A 25,868-nucleotide genomic window follows, 5' to 3' on the forward strand; every position below is an offset into this window, starting at 1 on the left:
GAGTTTTTTACCTTAGCCATTCTGACCAGTTGAAGGAGTCTGGTAATTGTAATTCTTCTTCCTAACCTTGGCAGATGCAGATCTTATCTAAAACTCAGTTTCTCAGAGACTAGCGTTGGCAACCTATGGGAGACTGACCCTGGCAACTTTTCCTGTGGGGTGTTCTGGGACTGAGAACTAGATAATAGATTCCATGCAACCCTGGGAACCAGGTAGCAAACTTTGTGTAACCTTGAGTAAATTATCGGATGCCTTACCAAGTGACGCAGATGAGTTGCTACTGTGAGACAATTTCCCTGTAACCCTTTGCTTTATAAGTGTTGTCTGTAGGTTCAGAAAACGAGGCTTTGATCAGAAACCTGTCTTGGCCTCCATTCTTCGAGTCTCTGCCCCTCCCATCCCCACTCTCTCTTTCAGGTATACCCTTTTTGACTAGCCCACGGAACAGGTCAACCAGTGTAAGATAGAATCATAGAGTCATTTTGATTTGCATTTCTCTGATGGTTACAGACAATGAGCATTCAAGTACCTCTCACCATTCAATATTCTTTTGTTGAGAATTTTCAGCTTAGCTCTGTATTCCCTTTTTTAATTGGGTTATTTGATTTGTTGGTGTTTAATTTCATAAGTTGTTTGTATAATTTAGATATCACCCCTCTGTTTGATGTAGGGTTGGTAAAGATCTTTTCCCAATCTTTTGGCTGCCATTTTGTTGTATAGACAGTGTCCTTTGGCTTACAGAAGCTTCTTAGTTTCATGAGATCCCACGTATTAATTGTTAATCTCAAAGCCTGTGCTGTTGGTGTTCTGTTCAGGAAATTATATCCTATGACAATGAGTTCCAGACTTTTCCCCACTTTTACTTCTAATGGGTTTAGAGACTCTGGTTTTATAGCAAGATCTTTGACCAACTTAGACATGAATTTTGTGCAGGATGATAAGTGTGGGTCTGTTTGCATTTTCTACATGCAAGGATCATTGCTCAACTATGTTCAAAACAGCTTTATTCATAATAGCAAGAAACTGGAAACAACCTAGATGTCCCTCAACCAAAAGAATGGCTACAGAAATTGTGGTACATTTACACAATGGAATACTACTCAGCTATTAAAACCAAAGAAAGCATGAAATTTGCAGGCAAATGGATGGAATTAGAAGAGATCATCCTAAGCGAGGTAAACAACACCCAGAAAGATACACTCGGTATGTACTCATTTATTAGTGGATACTAGATCCACAGTACAGGATAATCACACTACAATCCACAGACCCAAAGAAGCTAAATAACAAGGAGGGCCCAAGGGAGAATGCTGGAATGTCACTCGGAAGGGGAAACAGAATAGACAGAAGTGGACAAAGTGAGAGAACTGGGCAGGAGATGGATTTGAGAGGGAAACAAGACTGGGGATCAGATGTGGGGAGAACGGGGTGGGAGGTGAGAGGGCTGGGAACAAGAAGGGAAACTGAGGAGGGAGTGTGTCTTTGTCAAGCTGGAGGCTTTCTACAGGTAGGCTCCTGTGAGGATATGGGTGTGACTCTAGGAGAGACTCCGAACAGGGGGCGGGGGAGGACATAAAGACTTAAGTGACCACCTCCTAGCCAGGCAAGACTAGTGGAAGAAACCAAACAAAAACAGGGAGAGAGAACAAAACCCACCATCAAAACCTGTGATCCAAACATCACCCTGCCTACAAGAAGTGCAAGGGTAATGAGGGAACACAGTGAGAGATAGTCCAACCAATAATTGGCCCAACCTGAGACCCACCAGCCCCTGACACTTATAATAATACTCTGCTATGCTTTCAGACACAAACCTAACTTGACTGTCATCTGAGAGGCTCCAGCCAGCAGTGGATGGAGACAGATGCTGGGACTTGCAGCCAAGCATGAGGAAGAACTCTGGGAGTCTTGTGAAAGTATTGAGGAAAGATGGAAAAACCTGAAGGGAACAAGAAATTTATAAGAAGACCAACAGAGACAACAAACCAGTCCCATGGGGGCTTTCAGAGCTGAAGACTAAGCATCGACTAAGGAGCTTGCAATATCTGGACCTAAGCCCCTGCACATATGTAGCCAACAGGCAGCTTGGTCTTCATATGGGGGGGGGGGATGGAGGGCTGTTTCTAATATGGACTCTATTACCTACTTTTGGATCACTTCCCCCCATCAGCACTACCTTGCCTGGCCTCAGGGAATGAAAATATGCTTAGTCCTGATGTAACTTGATTAGCAGAGGAAGGTTAATATGGGGCAAAGGTGGGCTTCCCTTTTCTGGGGCAAAAGGGAAAGAAGAAGGGAAAAGAAGGGGGAATTAGGGCAGAATGGAAAGAGGGGATGAGGGGACCCCCTTGGAATGTAACGTAAATAAACTAATACAAATTTTTAAAAATTTTTAGAAATTACTCTGCATAATGGTGCTAGGAGAGATGTGCATATGTGTTAAAACCCACATTTCTCATGACCTAGAGTGGGGACATTTTATTAAATACACACTCCAACACCAAGAGTTTAATTTTTTAATGTCAGAGAAAAAAACTCATAAGAATTGCAGAACTAATAGTCATTACAAGTGAACAAAGTGTGTGAATCCTGGAAATATCAACAATGGCATGATACAGAAAACTGACATCTATGAATACAGATTACAGATTAGAAGATATTTTACATCAATACTATATTTCTTCAGTTTTATTGTTTCAGTATGATATTGTGAAAGAAATTACTTGTCCTAGAAAATATTTATGGGCAGTTTAGTATTATGATTATCATCATCAACATCATCATTATTAGACTTCATGTCACAGAGTCCCACACTATAGTTCATGGTCATAAACTTACTATGTAGCCTAGACTGTCTTCAAAATAATGTTCTTATAAGATTGTAAGTGTAGGCCACCACATACAGGTGACCTCAATGAATGCTACTGTACTATGGGGTTTCAGTTTATCATCAATTGGGTCAGAGGGGGGAGGGAGAGAGTGAGAACATGTAGGGACTGTGGAAAGGTTGTATGGGTTCATTGAACTAGCAACTGGCAACTACTCAAGTCTGAAACGTTATTTTACAGAAAGTAAGTGCTTTTTAAAGATAAATTCTATCTGCAAATAAAAAAGCAAGCAGTAACAAACCAAGTAACAAACAAACAGAAACCCATAATTGCATGCTAGTTCTTAATTGTGATGTCAGCACAATGGGATAAAGAAACGATTTATCCTAGTGATGATGAAGTATGTATGCTATTATCAGGGTTCTGTATTTGGTTCTGTCATTCAGGAAACAGAGAGTGATTCCTGAGGGCTTGGAGCAAAGGCATACATTCTCCAGACACAAGCTGCTCTGTTCACCAGGACAAAAGGTGGCTTCTGCTCTGTGAAGTCAGATTTCAGAACATTTTTTCCCTTTCCAGCGCATCACTCTGTTTACCCTGCCGACTGAGGTCTGTAAATAAAAGATTCAGTTGTTAAGTAGTTAGAATTCAACACAGAAAACAAACATGGGCACATTCCATTTCTTTACCTTTCCTTCATACTCCACCCTGAAATTTATCCAGTCTCTTTTCACATACACAGCCACGTTTTGTTCCACAGTCAGCGCCTTCTATACCTATTGAAGTTAGGTATGCACATTCTCCTAGAACACGTAGTGAATCCATTATCGTCAAATTTCTGAAAACAAAAAACATAATGGACAGTGTTTTACATGTGAAGCAAACACTGATGCACATCATAATTTTTAAATTAAACTTTATTGAGCAAAATATACAGAATATGAAATTAATTGTAAGTGAATCACTAAAAGTTTTTCTTTATTTTTCTTTTTTTTTTTTGAAATTTGTCGTGTGTGTTTTTTGTTTTTTTTTTTTTTCAATGCAGTTTATTCAGGAACATTGAACAATCCTCGGACCCCGGGGAAAGCCAGCCCACAGCTTAAATAGCCTCTGGGTAGCCAACCCAGGCGTGCCACGGGAGCAATGCAGATAGGTCCACATACATGGAAGCAAGCCAGATCCTGGCCTTAGCCAAATGTGGAGTTGTTCCTGACAGAGAGCACTCACCATCGGGAAGGTGGAAGGCGGAAGCCAGCTCCATCTTTAAGGCATAGCATTCCGCAGCTCTCTACAGTTGCCCCTTTTTGTTTTAGACGCATCAGGCAAGAGTAGAGGTCTGATCTCTGATATTAGAAATAAATTGGGACTTTGTACAGATGTTCATTTAGGTGTCATCCACCCAAAGAGCATCAGACCCGTCTGATACCTTTTTCTCAGAGTTGGGACCTGGGGCATCAACCCGCATGCAATCAAACATGCTCTTCTCTGGGTCCAAAGCGGCTGACCCTGAGTGCAGTGCTTAGCCTCGCATCCTGAGCGTATCATTTTAGCTTTTTATGGTATCCAACCATGCTTGGGGAGAATGTCCTGCTTCAATGGCTGTAAAGACCTGAATGATCATGGCTGCATCACACTGTTGTGAGACTCTAATCTTGCATATATAGCACAGGCAAACCAAGGAGACCAACATCAGAAGGCCTGCTAACGCTCCCATGCCCGCCCATGCCTTCAGATGATTCATGGCTGCAGCAATCCATGTTGATAATCCTGTGGCTAGTCCTGCGTCCACTCTGGTAGAATTTACTGTGACAATGGCCAATCAAAGTCTTAGGCCAGTGACATGGGTCAGTGGGGTAAGGCCATTGGCACCAAAACAGACAACCTGAGTTCAGACCCCAGATTCCACAGAATAGGAGAGAAGTGACTCCATCAATTGTCTTCTAACCGCACACGTCCTGGGACATGTGCACACACACGTGCATACATTCACACAAAAATAAACACGTGATAAAAGTGAACAGTAGAAATGGACTCTTGTCATTTGTAGATAAACTCCCTATCTATATAGCATTGTTAATTTTTGATCTTTAAGTAAAATAAAATGTCAGTATTGTAAGAGCTACTTTTAATCTATACTTTTCTATGGTACATTTACAATAAATACAAATAAAAAGAAGTAATAAATGGGTGGCACACAGGGCGTGGTCTTCAATTCCTCCGTCTTAGGGAGGAAGGTAAGGTTTGAATAAAGTCACCAAGGAGGAATAGACACACTGTTTTTGTTGATTTCCTCTTTCCTCCCCCTCCTCAGAGCTAATGAGGCTTGACTGAAACATGGTGATTAACTAACTTCCCTGTAGTCAACACATCTGCAGTCTCTGCAGGATGGTGCATTAATACCACAACTACCTTCCTGTGGAAAAAAGTTACAATCTTGATTAAAAAATAAAGCATTAGGACAGTTGAGGCATGTCTATAAACTCAGAATTTGGATGGCTTAATTAGAAGTAATATAAATTAGGACAGAATAGGCTATGGAGCAAGACACTAATTAAATATTAACTTTAATGAAAAGTGTATTCAAAAAATTATGAACAGTAAAGAAGCAGATTCCTACATAAAATGGGATTTCAGTGTAACTGAGACTCTAAAAGGATTTGCAGAGCATGGCAGCCAGTCTTCTTTCTAATAAGCAGGGCAAGATGAATAATGAATTTTTGGAAAAGGATCATACAAATACTGAGTAATATATGTAGACAGATGCAGTGACGCACAACTGTAGATTGAGCATTTGGGAGGCAGATGCAGGAGAATCATGAGTTCAAGGCTGGCTTGGACAACACAATGAGACTGAACCAGACTAACCTAATGAGAATCTATGCAAAGAAGATGAAACAGGGAATGAAATCTACAAAAGTCCCGAGGCTGAGATGTCAAAGGAATAAATCTTCAATAAAAAATCACATCACTGCACTCAGGGTCAGCCACTTTGGACCCAGAGAAGAGCATGTCTGATTGCATGCGGGTTGATACCCCAGGTCCTGCCTCTGAGAAAAAGGTATCAGACGGGTCTGATGCTCTTTGGGTGGATGACACCTAAATGAACATCGGTACAAAGTCCCAATTTATTTCTAATATCAGAGATCAGACCTCTACTCTTGCCTGATGCGTCTAAAACAAAAAGGGGCAACTGTAGAGAGCTGCGGAATGCTGTGCCTTAAAGATGGAGCTGGTTTCCACCTTCCACCTTCCCAATAGTGAGTGCTCTCTGTCAGGAACAATTCCACATTTGGCTAAGGCTGAGGATCTGGCTTGCTTCCATGTATGTGGACCTATCTGCATTGCCCACGTGGCACGCCTGGGTTGGCTACTCAGAGGCTATTTAAGCTGTGGGCTGGCTTTCCCCAGGGTCAGATGATTGTTCAAGGTTCCTGAATAAACTGCATTGAAAAAAAAAAATCACCTTTCTTAGGCCCTGGACTTAAGCCAGGGAGAAGTAGAGTATTTAGATTTAGCATAGGAACAGAAGAGGAAGATAAATGTAACTAAGTGGGCCATGATGCATGGACAGTACATGTAAGGTACAGTAGGGATGAGTACACACATAAGCCAGCCCTGAGATATGATTATGGGTACAATGAATGAAGCATGTGTGTTGAACATGGGCAAAGAGGAAGAGGATCGAGCAGAAGACACTGGTCACAGGTACCCAGGAAGCACATAGTCTGCATCATGAGCTCTTAACTTTACCTCTGTAGTGATTTCTGCCTACACCTCAAAACAGGAAACACACCTTAGGCTCAAAGGTGCTCACTTAGGTTCATTAGAACCTGACATTGTAACTGGTGGACAAGCTTCTGGACCATTCCACTGGAAGAAATACTTGTGGTGGCCACAGAAGCCTTCTGGCCACCAGCCTTCCCTTTTTAAAATTTATTTATTTATTATTAATTACAGTTTATTCACTTTGTATCCCAGCTGTATCACTTTGTATCCCTTTGTATTCACTTTGAATCCCTTCCTCATTCCCTACCAATTCCACAATGCTTCCCTCATGGCATCCCATGCCCCTCCCCAACTCCACTGACAGGGAAGGTCCTCCTGCCTTTCCCTCTGACATTAGCCTATCAGGTCTCATCAGAAGTGGTTGCATGGTCCTCCACTGTGGCCTGGTAAAGCTGCTCTCCACTCAGAGGGAGGTGATCAAAGAGCCAGCCACTGAGTTCATGTCATAGATGGTCCATGTTCCCAAGCAAAAATCCTGCTTAGATGGAGAGGGCCCTCTGCACTTAATGAATCACTGTCAGGTGACAGCTGATAGAAATGGGAGATTCCTTCTTGATTGGGGGTGTGACCACTGGGAGGTCCCAGCTCCAGTGGATGCCTACAATCATGCACCTTTACAGTTAATTAGGAAGAGATGGGTTAGAGGAGGCTGTGTGAGGGCACCTGCAGGGGAGGCTTGAGGGGACAAGAAGAGAATGATGTAACCACAGTTCATTCTGTGTATGTAGGAGATTTTCTTTCTGTATTTTTTTAATTTCATGTTATATTTTGTTGTTGCTGGGGGTGGTGATGGTTTTTCAAGACAGGGCTTCTCTCTGCAGCTCTGGCTGTCTTGGAACTGGCTCAGCAGACCAGGCTGACCTTGAAATCAGAGAACTACCTGTCTTTGCCTCCCATGTGCTGTGATTAAAAGCATGTATCACTACAAGGCACATGCCTTTTCAAGAGATTTCTAGAGAAAAAAACATTATTAAGAAGGAAATCAATGAACAGTTTTATATCACATCAGAAATGAACAAAAACTTTAGATATACACTGCAACACTATGAATTAGAATGCAGATAGATACATAAATATATATAAACATGCTCTTGTATTTATGTTATATAAGTAACTATAGAGACAAACCAAGTAATGTCCGAGATAATCATGCTCATTGCATCTGTCAGGATGATCCAGTCACTTCATGCTACCTTGAGCTTTTGCTTTGCTTGTGGTGTGTCACAATCTGTGTTGTGTTCTGCTCCATCTCTAGCTGTTAGCTTCTAGCCTGCTCCTATTTGTTGTCCAACACTTGCCCAAACACTACTTCATGCATCTTGTCCTGTACAGTGACCTCCACAGAAAGCGAGGAAAGCCGTGTAAAATGATAGAAAAGCCTTTGCACACATCCTCTAAACTCGGGCACCAGTTTTGGAAGTGAAAGGTTCTGGAAACTCACAGTTTAGATGAGCTACTGCCAATCCACTGCCATTTCCCTTTGGTTCTATTACGTCTTAATCCAATCCAGTATTTCTTTTGATTAAATTTGGGCTTAAGTAAATTCTGTAAAGGAAGCAATACATCTTGTGATAAAATTGTCATCAGTTTGGTAAGAGAACAACCAAGAAAACCCCCAGCTGTTCCCTGCTGTCCTGTCCTCCAGCCCTTCAGTCCCTTCATGTTCACTTTCTAAAGTGATTTCCCACTAGTAGCTCACTTCTGTCGAAGCCAGTGTCAGTTAAATAAGTTATCTAAAGTGAAAACATCAGATGTCTACTGATTCTTGGTTAATTAACGGATTTGTGCTTCTTAGACAAAGTCTCACTGTGTAGCTAAGGCTGGCCTTGAACTCACAATCTTCCTGCCTCAGGAACCCAAGGGCACACTACACACTGACTCATTAGATAATTTTTAACACGTTATAAAATTATTCAAGTGATTTTTCCTGAGGACTACAGAAGCCTGTAACAAGTGTTCATCATAAGTGACTTCCTGACTTCAACATAACTCCATTAAGATGAAACCTCATGTGTGAAAAGCTGTGGATTAAGCTCCACTCTACAGAGAGGAAAGCGTTCTGTAGCTCAGAACTCCAAGTGACAGAACTTGAGGAAGAGACATTTGTAGGTAGTTACTGTGTCTTACATGAGACAGCCAAGCAGCATGATGCCTCATTGAATTTCACAATGTATTCTAGACACAAGGTTAAACTTAACTATGTGTACTTCATCTAAAGGAAAATTATATCATTACAAATCATTTTATGTTGTAATTGTTTTAAAATGTATTAAATTGATATTTAAATTTTCTACCGTGTTCTAAATAACAGAGGTTTCAAAGTGATCCTCCAAGCATTTCTCTAGAAAAATACAATCTACAAATTCGGAGAAATGTCATTAGTAATAAATATATGGAGACAATGTCTCTATATAAAGTATCTTGGCCACTTGTTTCCTTTTAAATTATTATTTCTAAAGGTAGGCATCTTTTCTGAGACAAAGTATATTATGAAGTAAACACTGTGTACAGATTCAGTGAAATCTCTCCATGAGTTCACTGTATAACTGTGTAGCTGCAAGGTTCTCACAACATTGCAGATAGGTTCAAATTATATTACTTTGCCTGTTGCCACCCAATTATTCATCTCAAAAGGTCCCATTACTGGGTTCTAACAGCAAGCCCTAGAGAGATGCCTCTGGTATCCTATAAAAATAAATAACTGTCACACACGGTATGTGCTGTGCCAGATGGTTAGACTTCATCAGGCAAAGATATGCTTCTCTGAGTGACTCTCTTGCAGACTCCTGAGAAAGGAAGGACACTGCAAGACCCAACTGTCTCCTGAGTGATAAGTCTTTTCATAACAGACTCATGGCATTAAATGTGAGGCAGTAATGAATCAACTAAGAAACTCTTACTGCACAGTTTTTGCTCACATTACAGAAAAACAACATGCAACCCCTGAAGGACTCTCTTTTTCAAAATACCTACCTGAGCTCAAATCTCATTCATTATCTAAGGGTTAGAGAGGGAGTCTAAGAATAGAAAAGCATATGAGAGTCTATGGTACCAGTTCAACATCATCATCTATCTTCAAAAGGGATAGGCTGCAATCCTGGCAGGTATGTGAACATTCACTCCAGGGCTTATCACCCTTGATGAGATAATAACATTTTATGCCACAGCAGAACCAGCGTCCTTCAACACATTTTTCTACAACAGAGAAGGTGAATGGTTAAACTTGTTATTTTCTGGTATTCTGTTAGCAGATAATTCTGTTATTTATTAAACATCTATCACTAAGTAAAATCTCACAGCTCTCAGAAACTGAGATTCTAGAATACCAAGGGACCCCTCCGCAACCCATGCTCTATGTAGTACAGTTTATCACAGTAGAGATATGGAAACAACTTGAGTGTCTTTTGTGAATGAAGCATAGAAAATGTGGCACATACAGACAAAGGAATACTATTTAGCCTTTAAAAAGAAAAATACTGCCAGACATGATGTTTTATGGCTGTGACTCCAGCACTCCAGAGTGAGTCACAGGATCACCAAGAGGGTGAGACCATCCTACTCTGAGTTGTTAATTTCAGGACATCCTGGGCTCTACAGTGACTTCCAAATCATCCTGGGCTACAGAATGAAACAAAGTCTCACACCCAAGCCCCAAAAAGAGAGATTCTGACCTATTGAACAGTTGCACAGTAAGAGTCTCCCAGAGGGCTCCTGCCTGCTATTCATCTGGTATGAGTACAATGTCCATTATGAGGAAACTCATTACTAAGGAAACAGCATGGTCACTGCAAACTTTCCACTTCTCAGGAGTATGCAAGAATATCCCTTAGAGGACCATGGATGAACTGGAGAATAGTGTGAGGAGTGAAACACACCAGGACCATCCTTTATGACTCCACCCAAATAGGGTTTCTAACAGAGCCCAACGCTAAGCAGGACCTTGTGAGATCCCTGGAGGTTGGGGACCAAGCACTAGCTGCTCAGAGGCAGTTCTGTGAAGGACAGAATTCTAGGTCTGCAGTAACGCACTGTGCCCACAGGGGCCCATAAGCTACTGTGCACATGGAGTGTGCTATGGGCTCTGCCAGATGCTCTGACCTTAAGAGGCAAATGAAGGTTTGGAAGGTAATTGTCTGTTTTGATGTGGTGATGCCTTCAAGGGTATGCCCACTTGCCCAAAGGTGTCAGGCTGAATGTGTTAACCTGTGTGTAGTTTATGTAGCAACATCATCTCAACAGGATCATTTTGTTGGTGAGGGGCTGGGGATGGCCAGAGTCTGTTAGTGGACTTATCTTCACCCTTCTTGTTGTGAAAAGGCATCACTGTGTAGCTCAGCCTGGCCTGGCATTCGCTGGCTACCTAGACTGTCCTCAAATTTAGAATTCTCTTGCTTCATCCTCCTAAACACAAATATTACAGCATTATGCTATCATTTAATGATGATACATATTTTATTCTAAAGTAACAACACATTTGATGAGACTGGAATTCTTCAAGGATCCTTTGTGGAAATTTTCCTCTTTCTTTTCCTGATCTTATCATTGATTGCTTAATGAAGATTGTCAAATTCTATTATTACAACATAGTGAGATCATCTGTAAAATATCTTTGTAAATACTAAATCATGAACAAACATTTAATAATGAGTGGCAAACTGTCTCAACTAAAGATAACTTAGTGTGCTATAAAGTATAAAAGATTCCTTGTAACACTTGACATTTTTATCTCTTTGGCATCATTAACGGTGTCACTAATTGGCACCATGGTTAAGCCACCATGTGACCTGGAGGAAGAATATCTTGGTCGCAAACAGGCCATCTATTTGAAAACAATGCATAAGAAAAACACACACACTTATTTTTATGATTGCATCCACGTAAATTCTGAGTCCATTTGACCCTAAATGTTTGGTAAATACAATCTTACTGGAAATTTCCATTTTCTATTAGCAACTTGGATTTATTCATGAATTAAAACAACCTGAATTCTCATGGATGCTGACTTGTGATTTCATCCCCTGAGAGCAGCAGGAGCCAGAATGGTCACTGACTTCTAGAAACTATAAGATTTTCCTATTCCAAGAATGAGTTTCTGGGGTCCCAGGCCTCTACATCAGATAAGGAAACACCAAAGCATTAACATCACTAGCATCATAAGCAGCTAACTGGACTTCAAAGCTTCTAGAAAAGAAACAATACAGAATAACACAGTTCTGTATTCATGATCCCCTTCATACCTGTGGGTTGTGAGCAACCTAAAATGATCTTGGTTTCCTCGTGGCATCTGTTCCGTTGTCTTTTGAGGAAGTCCAGTTGACCTTTGAGGTAATTAATCTCTATAGACTTATTTTTCAGCATTTCTTCCTTTAAGGAGATGTTACTTTTTAATGTGTAGTTCTCTTGATGGAGGTTATTTAGAATGTTCTCCTGTTCATGTTTCTCTTGAAAAACTAAAATTAATAGCAGACATATAACACCAAAAATGTTCATAAAGGGTAAATATTGAAATTAAAGTTTAGAGAGAAAACCCATGTTGACAACCAACACATATCATAAGTTTAATTGCTACTTTGAGATTTGGAAAGTAAGACCTTAATTAACTCAATATAGAAATGGAAACATGAATTTCTCTCTATCTACTTCAATGTAAATATGTGATACAGCTGAGTAATATTATGGTGAAAGTACCATATCTTCTAACTACTTCATTTTTTCACAGCCTACAACTTACAAATAAATACCTAATTAAAATATTCAGTGAACACTTTATACTAAAAATATGAAAATAAGAGACAGAAAGAAACTGCACAATTTAAAATGGACCAGATGGAAAGCATAATATCCAGATACACAGACGGGAGTGATTTCCTCTAAGTATGTGAAGGAAACAAATATTGCTGAAGTGTTAATGTCTCCCTATAGATAGATCTTGTCTATTTACTTAACCATGTCCTCAATACACACTGAGGAAACATAGAAAAAGGTCCTAGTGTCTTTTGCACAGCTGTTCCTCACAGAATGTTTACCTAAGATTCACAATCACCTGAGCTCAGACGGCAGACTGTCACCAAGCTCCCCAAAAGGAACATGGCCACCAAGGAGACAGAACAGGGCAGCAGCCCCAGATTTAAAATATTAGGTCTATCAGAGAACAGGACACTGCAGTCTATCAGGGGTAAAAACAGCCAAACACATGAAGTACAGATTATCTGGCAAATCTCTGATTATAGACAGGACAAGGGACAGAGTGTGTTAACTGCGTAATTAGAGTCTAAAGTCATTACTTAAGCAGAAAGGCACAGGAGATGGATCTCAGTTACTCACTGTGTATTACCAACACTGTGACAGTTACCAGCAGAAGGGAACAAAAGATTCCGAGAGGTATCACAATGAGCTTCCAGGAGACTGAACACTCTTAAGTCAACAAAACAAAGCAAGAAAGTCATCACCATGAAAAGAGCAAGTCCAAACATTAATTATAATTTTGTGTAGGATGGAAACAAGGGGACATTGGTCTAAATTTTTTATAAAAGTGCATCATACAAACTGACTGAAAATGAGCTTTCAAAACTGTAGCTTTCTGTCTAACGCGCCCCCACTGTAGAAATCCTACATGTGTGATATGTCACAGGAATTTAAATAGTTTTCACCTTTGGCCTTGTATTCTCAATTCTCCCAACTCAGCCTACCCATAGCTAGAAGACAGGCATGTGCCCTCACCCAGTTCTGCAGGATCACTGGAGAGACAGAGTTTTCATTTCCTTTCAAGAAAAATCTGTTGTTTTCTTAGACTCTAGTTTGTCTGTTAATTTTTAAACCCTAAAGTTTTCAAAATTCTTGATTACACACACACACACCAAAAAAAAAAAAAAAAACTCTTAAGTTTTCTCAAATTTGAGCGAATGGATTCACCTCTCGCTTCTCCATTCTCAAGAGCTTTTACCTTAGTTTCCTGTTGTTCTACTCAGCCCTTCTAGCTTTCTTTTGTTACCAGCTAGCAACTAGAAACAGGGTTACTGTTTTCAGTAGGAGCCGGTGGGATATTGTTTTCAAAAGTCAGAAGTTACAATGAACAAAAACAGGTGAATTTAGACACTTGAAAAACTTACTTCTGTAGCCAGCTTCTCTGGGCCTCACTCCGTTCTGCAACCCTGAAGATTTATGAAATCTCACAGTTGTGTAAGTGATGTCCTGGTCACTCATCTTTCAGGTATGTGAAGTATGTTCTTGTTAAACTGGACCTTGAGTGATTTCTAAAGAAAAAGTTAAAATGCCCTTGGATCTGATGTTGCAGTGAGGTGGGGCTGATTAACTCCATTAATGATCCAAACTCCCTAACATGGACTGACCATGATTTCCACCACACATGAAAACTCTTTGCAGATTTCTTTTAAATTCATTTATACTTCTAATGATCATAACAATTGTTATTAAGTAATATGGACAAAATTTTAAAAAAATACCAAGTCATTGTAACAATGAAATGACCTGTTTGTTCAAAATAATCTACATACATTTTAAAAAATTAGGCAAAATTGCTATAACCACAAATCATTAAAACAATTCAATAATTCAATATTAAAATTCAATAATAAATTCAATTCAAATAATAAAATGCAAAGATTTCTGAATAAATAAAATTTTTGCATTAAAACTATTTATACATTTTGATAAACACATTAAGATAAAAATGTTCTTGCTGTCTTTTCAGTTATTCATGTCTATCTGAGTTTCCCAGGCACCACCTTCAGAATAATATTTGAATATTAATATAGCAGATGATTAAAATTTGGGACTCCAAATATATAAATATTTCTCTGGTGGAAGCCCAAACTCCTAGGTGGAGATGTGCAACCTCTCCACCTAGCCACATCCTACACATTCTTCTCCAGGGTTAGGCCTGGTAAATAGAACTTGGAAAGAACCTACTGAGTGGGATAACCCAGAAAGATAAGTCTGTGTGATTTCCTGAATCTAAGGTGTCTGGCTCCAAGTTTTTAAACATTCAGCCTAACCTGGAATAACTGAAGAAACGAGGTGAGTGGAAAGGATCATGGCAGGGCTGTAGTGTGAGAGCAACAGACAGGAAAATCATGGAATGCAACCTGAAATTTAATCCCAAATTATTTCATGTCCTCAATCTTTTCACATATTATATTCTAGTAAAAGATGTTGCCAGAGGAGCCTATATGAAAATAAATTTTATCACCATGTCATTAGCTAATGCCCATAAGGATCCAATCTGATAATATAAATATATTTTTAAATAGTAAATATTTAAATATTAAATATAAAAAATTAGTCTTGACCATTACATTAATAACTGGGATAATACCCAACAGATACAGAAAACAAATGGTACATAGATTGATTCTTCTCTAGTTTTTTAATGGAGTTTTCTGAATTTATTCACATTTTCACCATTCTTTTTGGCTTATTATTTTTTTGTTTTCAATACAGGGTTTCTTTGTGTAGCCCTTGGCTGTCCTGGAACTAGCTCTGTAGGTCAAGCTGACCTCCCGGAGGTCTACCTGCTCCTGCCTTCTGAGGCTGAGATTAAAGCTGTATGCCACAACTGCCAGCCAAGATCGCTTAGGAAGAGGGACTCTTCCCAGTACAGTATTATTTTTAAATTGTTATTTGCTATTTTTGTTGATGGAGTATTGCATGCACCATGGCACATGTGTGTCCAGAGGATAACTTTACATGTTGAGCTCTCTCATTCCACCTTGAAGTGGGTTTCAGGGATAAGGCTCAGTTGGTCAGGTTTGTGTAGCAAGCACTTTACACATTCAGCCTCTTACCTGCCTCCTATCACAACTCCTTCAGGATGGGTAACACACAAACAGATGACCCAGATAAAGATCAAAGAACTCCATAGACCTTTATTTCTCAGCACACAGCAAAAGTAGGTGACCTTCACATTTACATTATTATCTGAGATTATAGCCAACAGAAAATATGGAAAACATACTGCATATGGAATTATCTTTCTCTAAATTTTGTTAGTTAATTGAATTTTCTGAAACTATTCAAATTTTCTCTAATATTTTTTTAAATTTTTTTTTCATTTTTGTTGGTTGGTGCCAATGTGTGTCCAGAGGACAGCCGTTCCAAGCAAATTTTCTCATTCCACTCTTGTTTTGTTGTTGGTGTTTTTAAGACAGAGTTTCTCTGTATAGCCTTGGCTGTCCTGGACTCACTTTGAAAACCTGGCTAGCCTCGAACTCACAGAGATCTGCCCGACCCTGCCTCCCCTGCCTCCCTGAGTGCTGGGATTACAAGCATGGGCCACTGTACCCGGCTTCATTCCACCTTTATTCGGGTTTCAGAGATAAAACTCAGGTGGACAGGCTTGTGAAGCAAGTATCTTTACACACTGAGCCATCTGACCTCGCTTTTATTATGACTTCTTCAAGATGGATAATATACAAACATATGATCCAGTTAAAGAGCAGTGAACTCCAGAGATCCCGCTACCTTAATTTCTTAGCACACAGCAGAAGTCATGGCACACTCAAAAAGAAAATAACCAGTGCCAGACGCCAGCTTTCACACGCTGCCAGTTAACCAGATCTAACACAGCCAACAAGGTTTTCCCATCCATCCCGCTCTCCTGTCACACCATCTGAAATTCTCTAGCGTACACATATGATCATGTGGTAGAAACACAATAAAATCAGCAGTTACCTCGTCTCGACCAAGGAAGTGATTCTGGTGGAGGGAACCGATCTTCCAACTGGAGGACAGGCTACCCTTTCCTGGCCTGTATCCCCTAAGAGGCTCCACCGGGAAAGGCAAAAACGAATCTCCTGTGAGTGACACTCAAGCTTGTGATTTTGTGCCCCTCCTCTTGACCAAAACAAGAAGAGGAAATTGTATGACGAAAGCTGCAGCAGACAGAAAGCAAGGAACCAAAATATCATGCCAGATGCTGCAAAAATGTCCACGATCCATATTTGAAGACCAAAAAGGTAGACACAACTTTGGAGAAAACAAAACCAGCGTCCTCAGCAAAACCACCAGTAAAAAGAAGGGACTGACTTTTCCTGTGCTCCTAATTTTGTAATGGAATGTAGGAAATTTTCTGTTACTATTTGAAATTTTGCCTTGTTTTTTAATTATGCTTATTATACCTAAACGTGTTTATGAATACCTTTGAAACAATCACATTTATACTGTGAAACTTTTGGTATGTACTCTTCTAGCTTTTTCTTCCTAGAGAATGTTTACCGTGAATGTTGATGTCATTCCGTATGGAGTGGTCTTATTGCTGATGTTTTTTTATGATGCTGGGATATCTAATCTAAGACACTGAGCATGCTCAGCAAACACTCTTCCACTGACCTACACTTACAGCTTTGTTTTCGTTTGGTTTGGTTTGGTTGAAGTTTGGAGTTTTCCTTTTTTTTTTTTTTTTTTTTTTTTTAATGAGACAATTGTTAGATCATACTTACTATGTAGCCCAGGCTGCCCTCAAACTCACAGTGTGCTTGACTCAGTCACTTAAGTGCTGAAACTACAGATGTATACCCCCACACCAATTTACACCATATTTCTGATTGATCTTTTATAATAAATAAATATTTCTACATCTTATAAATTTTGATCAATAGAATGTTTAAGGCATACAGCTATTAATCGTTTCTATATAACATAAATTAAGCAATTAGGTTATGCCCTATGCTGAACATTTCAGTTGTTAAAACTATTTTATTGTTAATTTGAAAACTATACAGGATATATTTAGAAAACACTTTACACATTTTATGCATGAAGTCTTGGAATCAAAGAGATACATATTTAAGGAACTCTGATATAGATTACTATATGACCTCCAGTTCATTTATAATCTACCAGTTGGATGTGAAAATATTCACAATCGATTTGTTTTAGAGATAAGGTGGATTTTTCTTCTACGGGTTTTGCCCATGGGTTCGTGTGAGAATTCCTGGAAAGAAGCTGTGTCAGCAAAGACCAATTTACTGATTAAAAGTGGAGAAGTTGGAATGCTGTATGTGCAGGGACTAATTACCTTACCGAAGGCTAGCTCTGGCCCCCTAATTAGCCATTCCTTGCCCACTGTGTCAGAACTAACATCCTGTGACTCACAGATAAAAGCTCATAGAATCTGTGAACTTATCAGACCATTACTTCCACCAACCTGAAGGCTAAGAATGTCATCTGATAGAAAAGCCGCCTCTCCTTGCTGTAACCACTTCTCTGATGTACCCGCCAATATATGTTGAATTTTCCTTGATTTATAACTTTCTCAGTTCCGTAAAACTACAACATTTCATGAACCTGCTTCCTCATTCGAACATAGAGCCACAGTGACTCAACATGGGTCCAGCATAAACTATCTCTTATTCCCTTTAAGGCAGTGGTTCTCAATCTTCCTGATGCTGTGACCCTTTAATACAGTTCCTTATGTTGTGGTTACTCCAACCATGAAATTATTTGATTGCTATTTTATAACTGTAATTTTGCTAATATTATGAATCACAATGTAAATATCTGATATGCAGGATATCTCATATCTGACCCCTTGTAAAGGGTCATTCAACCCTTAAGGGGGTCATGACCCAATGATTGAGGACCAGTGCTTCAAAGTAAAAACTGTTTTTTTTGTCAACAGGTTTTTATTTAATACTCTTGTTGTGCACATTGCCGGTGAAGCCTCACATTCTAACAATGAACACAGAAAACTTCAGACACTTCATCTGGACTTGGGGTATGGTTCAATAATGATCCCCAAACCCACAATAAAGTAATAATTAGTAGTATTGCTATTATTTTAATTATAACATAATATAAGGTAATATAATATAATCATAATAATAGAGAAAGGAAGGGAAGGAAGACTATTTGATTTCTGTTGCCAGAATACATTCAAATCTCTAACTTTATGTTCATTTGACTGAGGCTTTTCCAACTTGCTGGCTTGTTTTAGGTGAAGCTAATTTAACGTCCTCTTCAAATCAAGTGACAGAGGTTAATGGACCACAGGACAATGGGAGCTGAGGAACAGGCTAGAAACAGAAGAGGAACAGATGATGCAAAGACAGTCCTGACACCCATTTGACAAGACTAGAGGTGACCTCACTGCATCTCTGCTCTTTTATTAACTTCTAGCCAACCTTTTCTTTTCTTTCTTCTTATATTTTATTGTTTACAGTTTATTTACTTTTTATCCTGATTGTAGCCTCCTCCCTCATCACTCTTAGCCTTCATTCACTCCCACCTCCAATGTTTCCTCCTAAGAATTTCACAGTCTAATCATGTTCTCACCAAGAGACTGTGCTGTCTGTGTCTTTCCTGACTAGTTTCTGTCTTACATTGTTCGTTTTGTAGACCTTAAAAAAACTTTAAATTTTTTTGTTATTATGTCGTGTGAGTGTGTGTGTGTCTGTCTGTCTGTCTGTCTGTCTGTCTGAGTACATGCCTGCCAAGGGGTATTTGTGGGTCAGAGGACAACTTTAGGGAGCCAGTTCCTTTCTTCCACTTTGGATTCTAGGGAGCAAATTCAGGGAGGTCATCAAGCTTTCATGGCCACATCTTTACCCACATCTCTCAGGTCCTCTTTATGGCCCTTAAACCCTGATATCTCTGAGTCAACACTTAAGTCTGCCATTACCCTACACCAGAGGTCCCTGAAACAGCTCACAAAAATTAGCTCATCTCAACCGCGTAAGCTAAGTTCCTTGGGTGCAGTGTGGCTTCTTCCAGAATACCTCCAACTCGTCACTTTTATCTCTGTCCACTAATTCTGGGGCATCCTTCTACCTCTCGTCACACACACACACACACACACACACACACACTCACAGAGATGGGCCCTGGGGGCAGAGGAGCTTCGGCGTGTGAGAAAGTGGGCTACGCTCAGTGTCCCGGTGCTGGCAGATGTTGTGTTCTCTCAGCTTCCAAAAACAAACAAGACACAAAGACTGTGAAGAAGTCAGCTGACTTAAGGACACCTTATAACTAAAATGTATACAGTGTGGACTCAGAAGGGCCTGGATTTTGGCTTGTCACAAAGCATGAGTCTCAGAACTGGAAAGAGATGAGTGGAAACACCATTCTGGGCTCATGTGACTTCAAGTAGGTCCCATCATTTTCACACTTTGACCACAGTAAAACAGAAGAGCCATTTCTCTTCAGGGTTGCTGTGAAGGTTTAATAAGATACACAAATAGCTTTTTGTGAGACTGTGTTTCAGACACAGTCTCACTAATGTAGCCCTGGTTGGCCTGGAACTCCCTATATAAACCTTGTTGGCAGGTGGCTTTCCTGCCTCAGCCTCCCTAGTGCTGGGATTAAAGGTGTGAGCTACTACATCCAGTTTCAAATAAAGTTCTTAATCATAAGCTGGCAAATAGATAGTAAGCTTACATGCAGCATTAAAGACTATTATTTGAAGCCCGAGATTCCAATCTTTCCTTACCATATAAATTTAAGCAAAACATTGAACCTTCAAGCCTCCTTTTTCACGTGGTCATTGAGAGAGTGTCACCTACTTCCTGGGGTTGGAATAGCTGCAATCAGGAATATAGACAGAAGCTCTTAGATTTCAAAAGAACTTTTTTTGAGCTTTCTGGACTCCAGCAGCTTCTCTAAGACACAAAATGGGCAGGGTTTCGACCTGATCATTTAGAAGTGTGCAGCTGTTTGGAAGAACAGAATAGGGAGGGTGCATGAGCAAAAGTGGGGAACTGAGATCTTCATCAGTGAGACACTGTGCTCTAGGAAACTCACATTCCACCCTCAGATCCGGGTTGGGGGTGGGGGTATGTTTATGCTTTTTCCATCAAGATCTCTGCTGAGAGGGTGTCATCTTTACCATGGACGCTAAGCATGTACAGGGCATGCTTCTTTGCTTTCTACATATTATCTGTCTTTTCCAACATCTTAAAAAGTCTGTGATCAATAACTCCAGACCTGCTGTGTTCAATAACATTAGCAAAAGATGAAGTGCCAACCACTGTGCCTGATGAAGGAGGAGGGAAGCTAATGGAAAATTAACATAGAGTGGACAGTTTTGGATTTTGTTGGTTTCTTTTGTATTGTTTTGTTTTTTGCAGAGAGAGGAGAATGCCAAAGAGCAGCAGCTTCATCTGAGCTCTGTACAACTAAGCTCTGAAATTCTACAAAAATTTAAACTGTTAATGAGCACAATTTTAGCATTGGAAATTAGAATGACTTCTGACTGAATTGATTGACACTCCCATTATGATCCTTTGAACAAAGTGCAACACAAAACAGAAAGTACATGACCATCTAATAAAACAGGAAGGAGGAAAGCTTGAAAAAAGTTTCTTTAGTATTATTATTGTCTTCTAAATTCATTTTTGTGGGAAAAAATTTACAATCTCAAATGTGTATTTATTTTCCTGGCTGCATTACTGTAAAGGCCTTCATTTGTGAAACCACAACTGCCCGTTACTATGTTGAGACAGACACAATTCTAGAGTCACACATTCAAACCTTCCAGCCAGACCTCAGACCACAGAGCATCATCATTTCACAGCTGCAGACTGTTTTTCATGTCCCAGGCCAAGGTAAGGGTCATCTGGAGAAGCCACCAGTCCACAGGGAAGGATGGGCTGACACATTCGCTTCACGTGAGAGGACTATCTGGTCCTGGCCAGCATATCATCTCTTGATACTTCTGTCTTAGGGTGGAACTTTCACAACATTGAAAAATGGTAAACTTTACAGCTCTTAAGAGAACCAGAAAGCTCTAATTTGAGAGTTTCTGTGCCACTAGACATGCCGTATGTCCTCAAATTTATAATTACAGCTGCTCTGGCACGTGCATCATCATGCACCTGCCTAGTTCTTGCTGGGCCTCCTCACTGCAAGGGGGAGATGAGGAAGAGGCTTTGGGAACACAGTAAAGTGATAGAAGGGGCCCACAAAAGCATTTCAGATGGATATCTGGACTTTTCAATACCTGGGGGCAAAATCCATTTATGCAGAAGACAGTTAAGCACCAATGCATAACTAAGAGTTTTGCCTCTTCAGTTCCTGTTCTCTCACTGTATCGTTGTTCAAAGAGATGTAAGTAGCTCTCCAACAACACGGCATCCTCTGTAGAGTCTGCAGCCTTGACTCCTCCTCTTCCCAACATTCTTTCCTTTAAATATTTTTTTTTTCTGATGTGTGGTCTGCTATAGTTCAAGATGAGCCAGACTGACTATGTAGCTGAGACAGTCCTGGAACTCCTGACCTTCCTCCATCAAAACTGTAAATTCTGGGAGAGCCACCAAGTCCAGCCCTCTTATCATTCTTTTAATTTTGGTTGTGTGTTTTTGTTATTTTGATGAGATATTTCACATAGGTCATTATTCAGTAATCCTAGGACAAGATATTAAAACAAACAAATGGATCTGTGGTTCAGTTTACACCTTATCCCTTTATAACACCTCTCACACTTTTTATGTAAAGACATAAAGGCCTAATAGTTGGAAAGATTTATAATATCAGCTATTGGGGCTGGAGAGATGGCTCAGAGGTTAAGAGCACTGCACTGACTGTTTTTCCAAAGGTCCTGAGTTCAGTTCCCAGCAACTGCATGGTGGCTCACAAACACCTATAATGAGATTTGGTGCCCTCTTCTGGCGTGCAGGCAGAAACCTGTATAAATAATAAATAAATATTTTTTTTAATATCAGCTGTCATACGTATTCCTGATAAAAATGTTTGCATACAAGGCTGTAGAGACAGCTATGTACTTATTGTACTGGCTGCTCTTCCATAGAAGCCGGTTTTGATTCCCAGAATGCAGAGTGCCTAAGAACTATCTACAACTCCACCTTCAGGGTTTTAAAAGCCTTCTCTGGCCTCCAGGAAACAAGGAACATATCTTGCACACAGACATACATGAAGGCAAAAGATCCATACGTATACAATATTTTTAAATGTTCACCACTGACCCAGCTTGGTACTGATGAAATATTTTCCAGCACTTTTCACTGCACACAGAGGCACAGAAGCTGGAAAGTAAAAAAGAAAAAAATGCACAAATTACTAAAATATTATGGGAGAACCTGGTGGATATATAATTTTCACCAGTCTTTCTTGCTGTTCTCTGTTGTTGCTTTGGCTGTACAATGGTAAAATGCTCAAAACTTTATGAGAGAAATTAGTATCCCAGCTGTACCCCATCCAAAACACCCAGGCCTGCACATTGAATATCACAGCTCCTTGGTGTGAACACACCTATGCAAAGGTTTGTAGCAAATAAAAGGTTTCCATTTTCAGAAAAACGAACACTGTCTACCACAGACTAAATTACAGAAACCATTAATACCTCATAATTAAGGATGAAGAACAAAAAAAAAGTTATCAACAAAAGCTGATGAAGTATCACAGTGGAGAGCAGAATAAGCACTTGGAACAAAACTATGATTAGTGAATCAACAAGAGAGAGCCTCATCAAGGGTGGAGCATAGGACAAGGCTGCTCTTCCAACCTAACGACAGGAAAGAAATCTCCACATAGAACACGTAGCATAGAACACGTTTCTAATGCCCAACACCTGTAGGCTGCTCAAATTCAGTAAAAGGCAGCTCAAACAAGGGGTAAGAAAACCGTTGATGACAATACAAAATGGCCTAATACCTTTTCTGCAATCTTGATCTGAACATGGGAAGTCTTAGGAGACTAATGTGAGAATGAAGCAAATTCACACTACAGAGAACTTAAAGAATGCTGTGGAGAATTAATACTCTGGGACATTTTAGTCAAAAGACCTTTATTGTGTTTGGTTTTCATTGCAACTAACCACAAATTAGAATCAGCTGGTGTTAGACCCAGGGTTTCCATGCTTTCATCGTGGACTAAGAACTAGTATCTCTCCAGGATACTTAGAGTTTTTGGTATCACACTGGGACTACTAAGCCTTGTTGACTCAACAACCACTTCCTTTTCAGCTTCTCCAGTGAGAGACAACCATGATGAGACTACCTCAAGTGTTGAGATGCTAGCCTCAAGGACCAAGCTTCTAATTGGGTCCTCAGCTCCCCCTTGTCATTCAGCTGTTGTTACATTTAACATGACCAGAACAAATTCATTTCTGTGTGTGTGTGTGTGTCTGAGAGAGAGAGAGAGAGAGAGAGAGAGAGAGAGAGAGAGAGATTTGGTTGTCCAGAGAACTCTAGCACAATCATTTTCTGAAGTTGTGCTTGTTTAGGACTATCTTGTTCAAGATGAGGATCAGACCAATTGTTCTGAAGAACATCCAAAAATTTGACTCAGAACTTTTGTTTCTCTCTTTCTCCTTGGATTGATAGCTGTGTAAAATGAATGATTATGGCATGTTTTATGCTTTGTATTCATCAAGGCCTCTCACTTGGATACAAATACTTATTTCCACATGAGAAGCCTAAAGGTGATGAGCATGGTCTTCCACAATGGGAAGTAAATCAACTGCTTTTATACAGCAAAACAGAGGAGTATGCATTTGTAAGAAAAAGAAAGAAAGGAAAAGACTCGACAGAATTTTATGGCAAAGAGGTAGCTAGGGCCTACAACTACACTGAACAAAACCAACAACCTTCCAACTATCTAAACTGAATCAACATTAAACAATACAATACAATACAATACAATACAATACAATACAATACAAATACAAGTTAAGTGAAAAATCAGCAGCACACAGTTGTTGCAGGATATGTGATCCCATTGTGAATCCTAAAATATTTATCTATTGTGAACTATAAAATATTTATCTTGTTTGGTGTGGTTCAGCCCTAACACACACCCTTAGTCCAAGTACATTCTGTTTATTGTAAATAGTAGATTATGGTGTGGCTCAGCCCTAGCACACACTTTTAATGCAAGAGCTTTTTTCCACTGGATTTAATAAAGTCAACCATAGGTCAAGAGATGGAGCACAAAGAAAAAAGAAAACGAAACAAAACAAAAACAGAGGATAGAAATTAAGTAGATAGGAGGGGTATTGAGTTAAAGGGTATTTAAGACAGTGCAAAAAGGAATTAATGCTCAACTAAAAGGAGGCTTGATGGTGTTCAATCAGGGATTGACCTCATGCAGGAGCAAATTGATACCCTATGGCAAATCGCTCAACTTGGCTGTCAAAGAAAGTATGCTGGACTTTGAGTCACTAGCATACAACATGAGAATTTTTCTTGTGCTGCAAATCTGTCTAAACAATTGTCTAGCTATATTTTAGGTAATTGGACTGGAGAATTCAATACTACGATGGAGCAGCTGAGAGTGGCCATTGTAACAGTAAATTCTACCAGAGTGGACGCAGGACTAGCCACAGGATTATCATCATGGATTGCTGCAGCCATGAATCATCTGAAGGAATGGGCGGGCATGGGAGCGTTAGCAGGCCTTCTGGTGTTGGTCTCCTTGGTTTGCCTGTGGTATATATGCAAGATTAGAGTCTCACAACAGCGTAATGCAACCATGACCATTCAGGCCTTTACAGCCATTGAAGCAGGACAGTCTCCCCAAGCATGGTTGGCTACCATAAAAAGCTAAAATGTTAAGCTCAGGATGCGAGGCTAAGCACTGCACTCAGGGTCAGCCACTTTGGACCCAGAGAAGAGCATGTCTGATTGCATGCGGGTTGATGCCCCAGGTCCCACCTCTGAGAAAAAGGTATTGGACGGGTCTGATGCTCTTTGGGTGGATGACACCTAAATGAACATCAGTACAAAGTCCCAATTTATTTCTAATATCAGAGATCAGACCTCTACTCTTGCCTGATGCGTCTAAAACAAAAAGGGGCAACTGTAGAGAGCTGCATAATGCCGCGCCTTAAAGATGGAGCTGGCTTCCGCCTTCCACCTTCCCGATGGTGAGTGCTCTCTGTCACGAACAACTCCACATTTGGCTAAGGCTGAGGGTCTGGCTTGCTTCCATGTATGTGGACCTATCTGCATTGCCCACGTAGCACGCTGGGGTTGGCTACCCAGAGGTTATTTAAGCTGTGGGCTGGCTTTCCCCAGGGTCAGATGATTGTTCAAGGTTCCTGAATAAACTGCATTGAAAAAAAAAAAAAGGCAGTGTGGAAAAGAAAGGCTCTGTAGCTCTTCAGCTCTTGGCACCTTAGAGTTTTAGCTCTTGGGCTCTTTGGCATTTAGCTTTCGGCCTTTTCTTCTGGGACATGAGCTGAGTAGGAAGGTCAGCTGGGAGCTTTCTCTCTGAGTTAGCAGATTTTCACCACAGCATCTGTCTCCTGAGTCTTCATTGGTAAAATCAACTGATTTGAGATTT

The 25,868-nt window shown here is 40.1% G+C and overlaps 1 protein-coding gene across 2 annotated transcripts in view; it reads right to left on the reverse strand.

The window, feature by feature from the left end:
* Positions 1 to 2,502: 2,502 nt before the first annotated feature.
* Positions 2,503 to 25,868, reverse strand: part of LOC110560949 (killer cell lectin-like receptor 2) — a 48,737-nt gene continuing 25,371 nt past the window's right edge. The window contains exons 1-8 of one of the 2 annotated variants that reach the window (XM_060384300.1): positions 16,305 to 16,424; positions 13,724 to 13,867; positions 12,939 to 13,028; positions 11,852 to 12,064; positions 9,667 to 9,809; positions 8,056 to 8,159; positions 3,518 to 3,666; positions 2,503 to 3,439 (exon numbers count right to left, since the gene is read on the reverse strand). In XM_060384300.1, coding sequence (XP_060240283.1) covers positions 3,525 to 3,666; positions 8,056 to 8,159; positions 9,667 to 9,809; positions 11,852 to 12,064; positions 12,939 to 13,028; positions 13,724 to 13,817 — 786 coding nt within the window. In that variant the 5' untranslated portion in view covers positions 13,818 to 13,867; positions 16,305 to 16,424 and the 3' untranslated portion in view covers positions 2,503 to 3,439; positions 3,518 to 3,524. Of the gene's footprint in view, positions 3,440 to 3,517; positions 3,667 to 8,055; positions 8,160 to 9,666; positions 9,810 to 11,851; positions 12,065 to 12,938; positions 13,029 to 13,723; positions 13,868 to 16,304; positions 16,425 to 25,868 lie in introns of those variants that run through there. The other variant, XM_060384299.1, reaches the window with a different exon arrangement.

Source organism: Meriones unguiculatus, chromosome 5 (assembly GCF_030254825.1).
Source record: "Meriones unguiculatus strain TT.TT164.6M chromosome 5, Bangor_MerUng_6.1, whole genome shotgun sequence".
NCBI classification, from domain to species: domain Eukaryota; kingdom Metazoa; phylum Chordata; class Mammalia; order Rodentia; family Muridae; genus Meriones; species Meriones unguiculatus.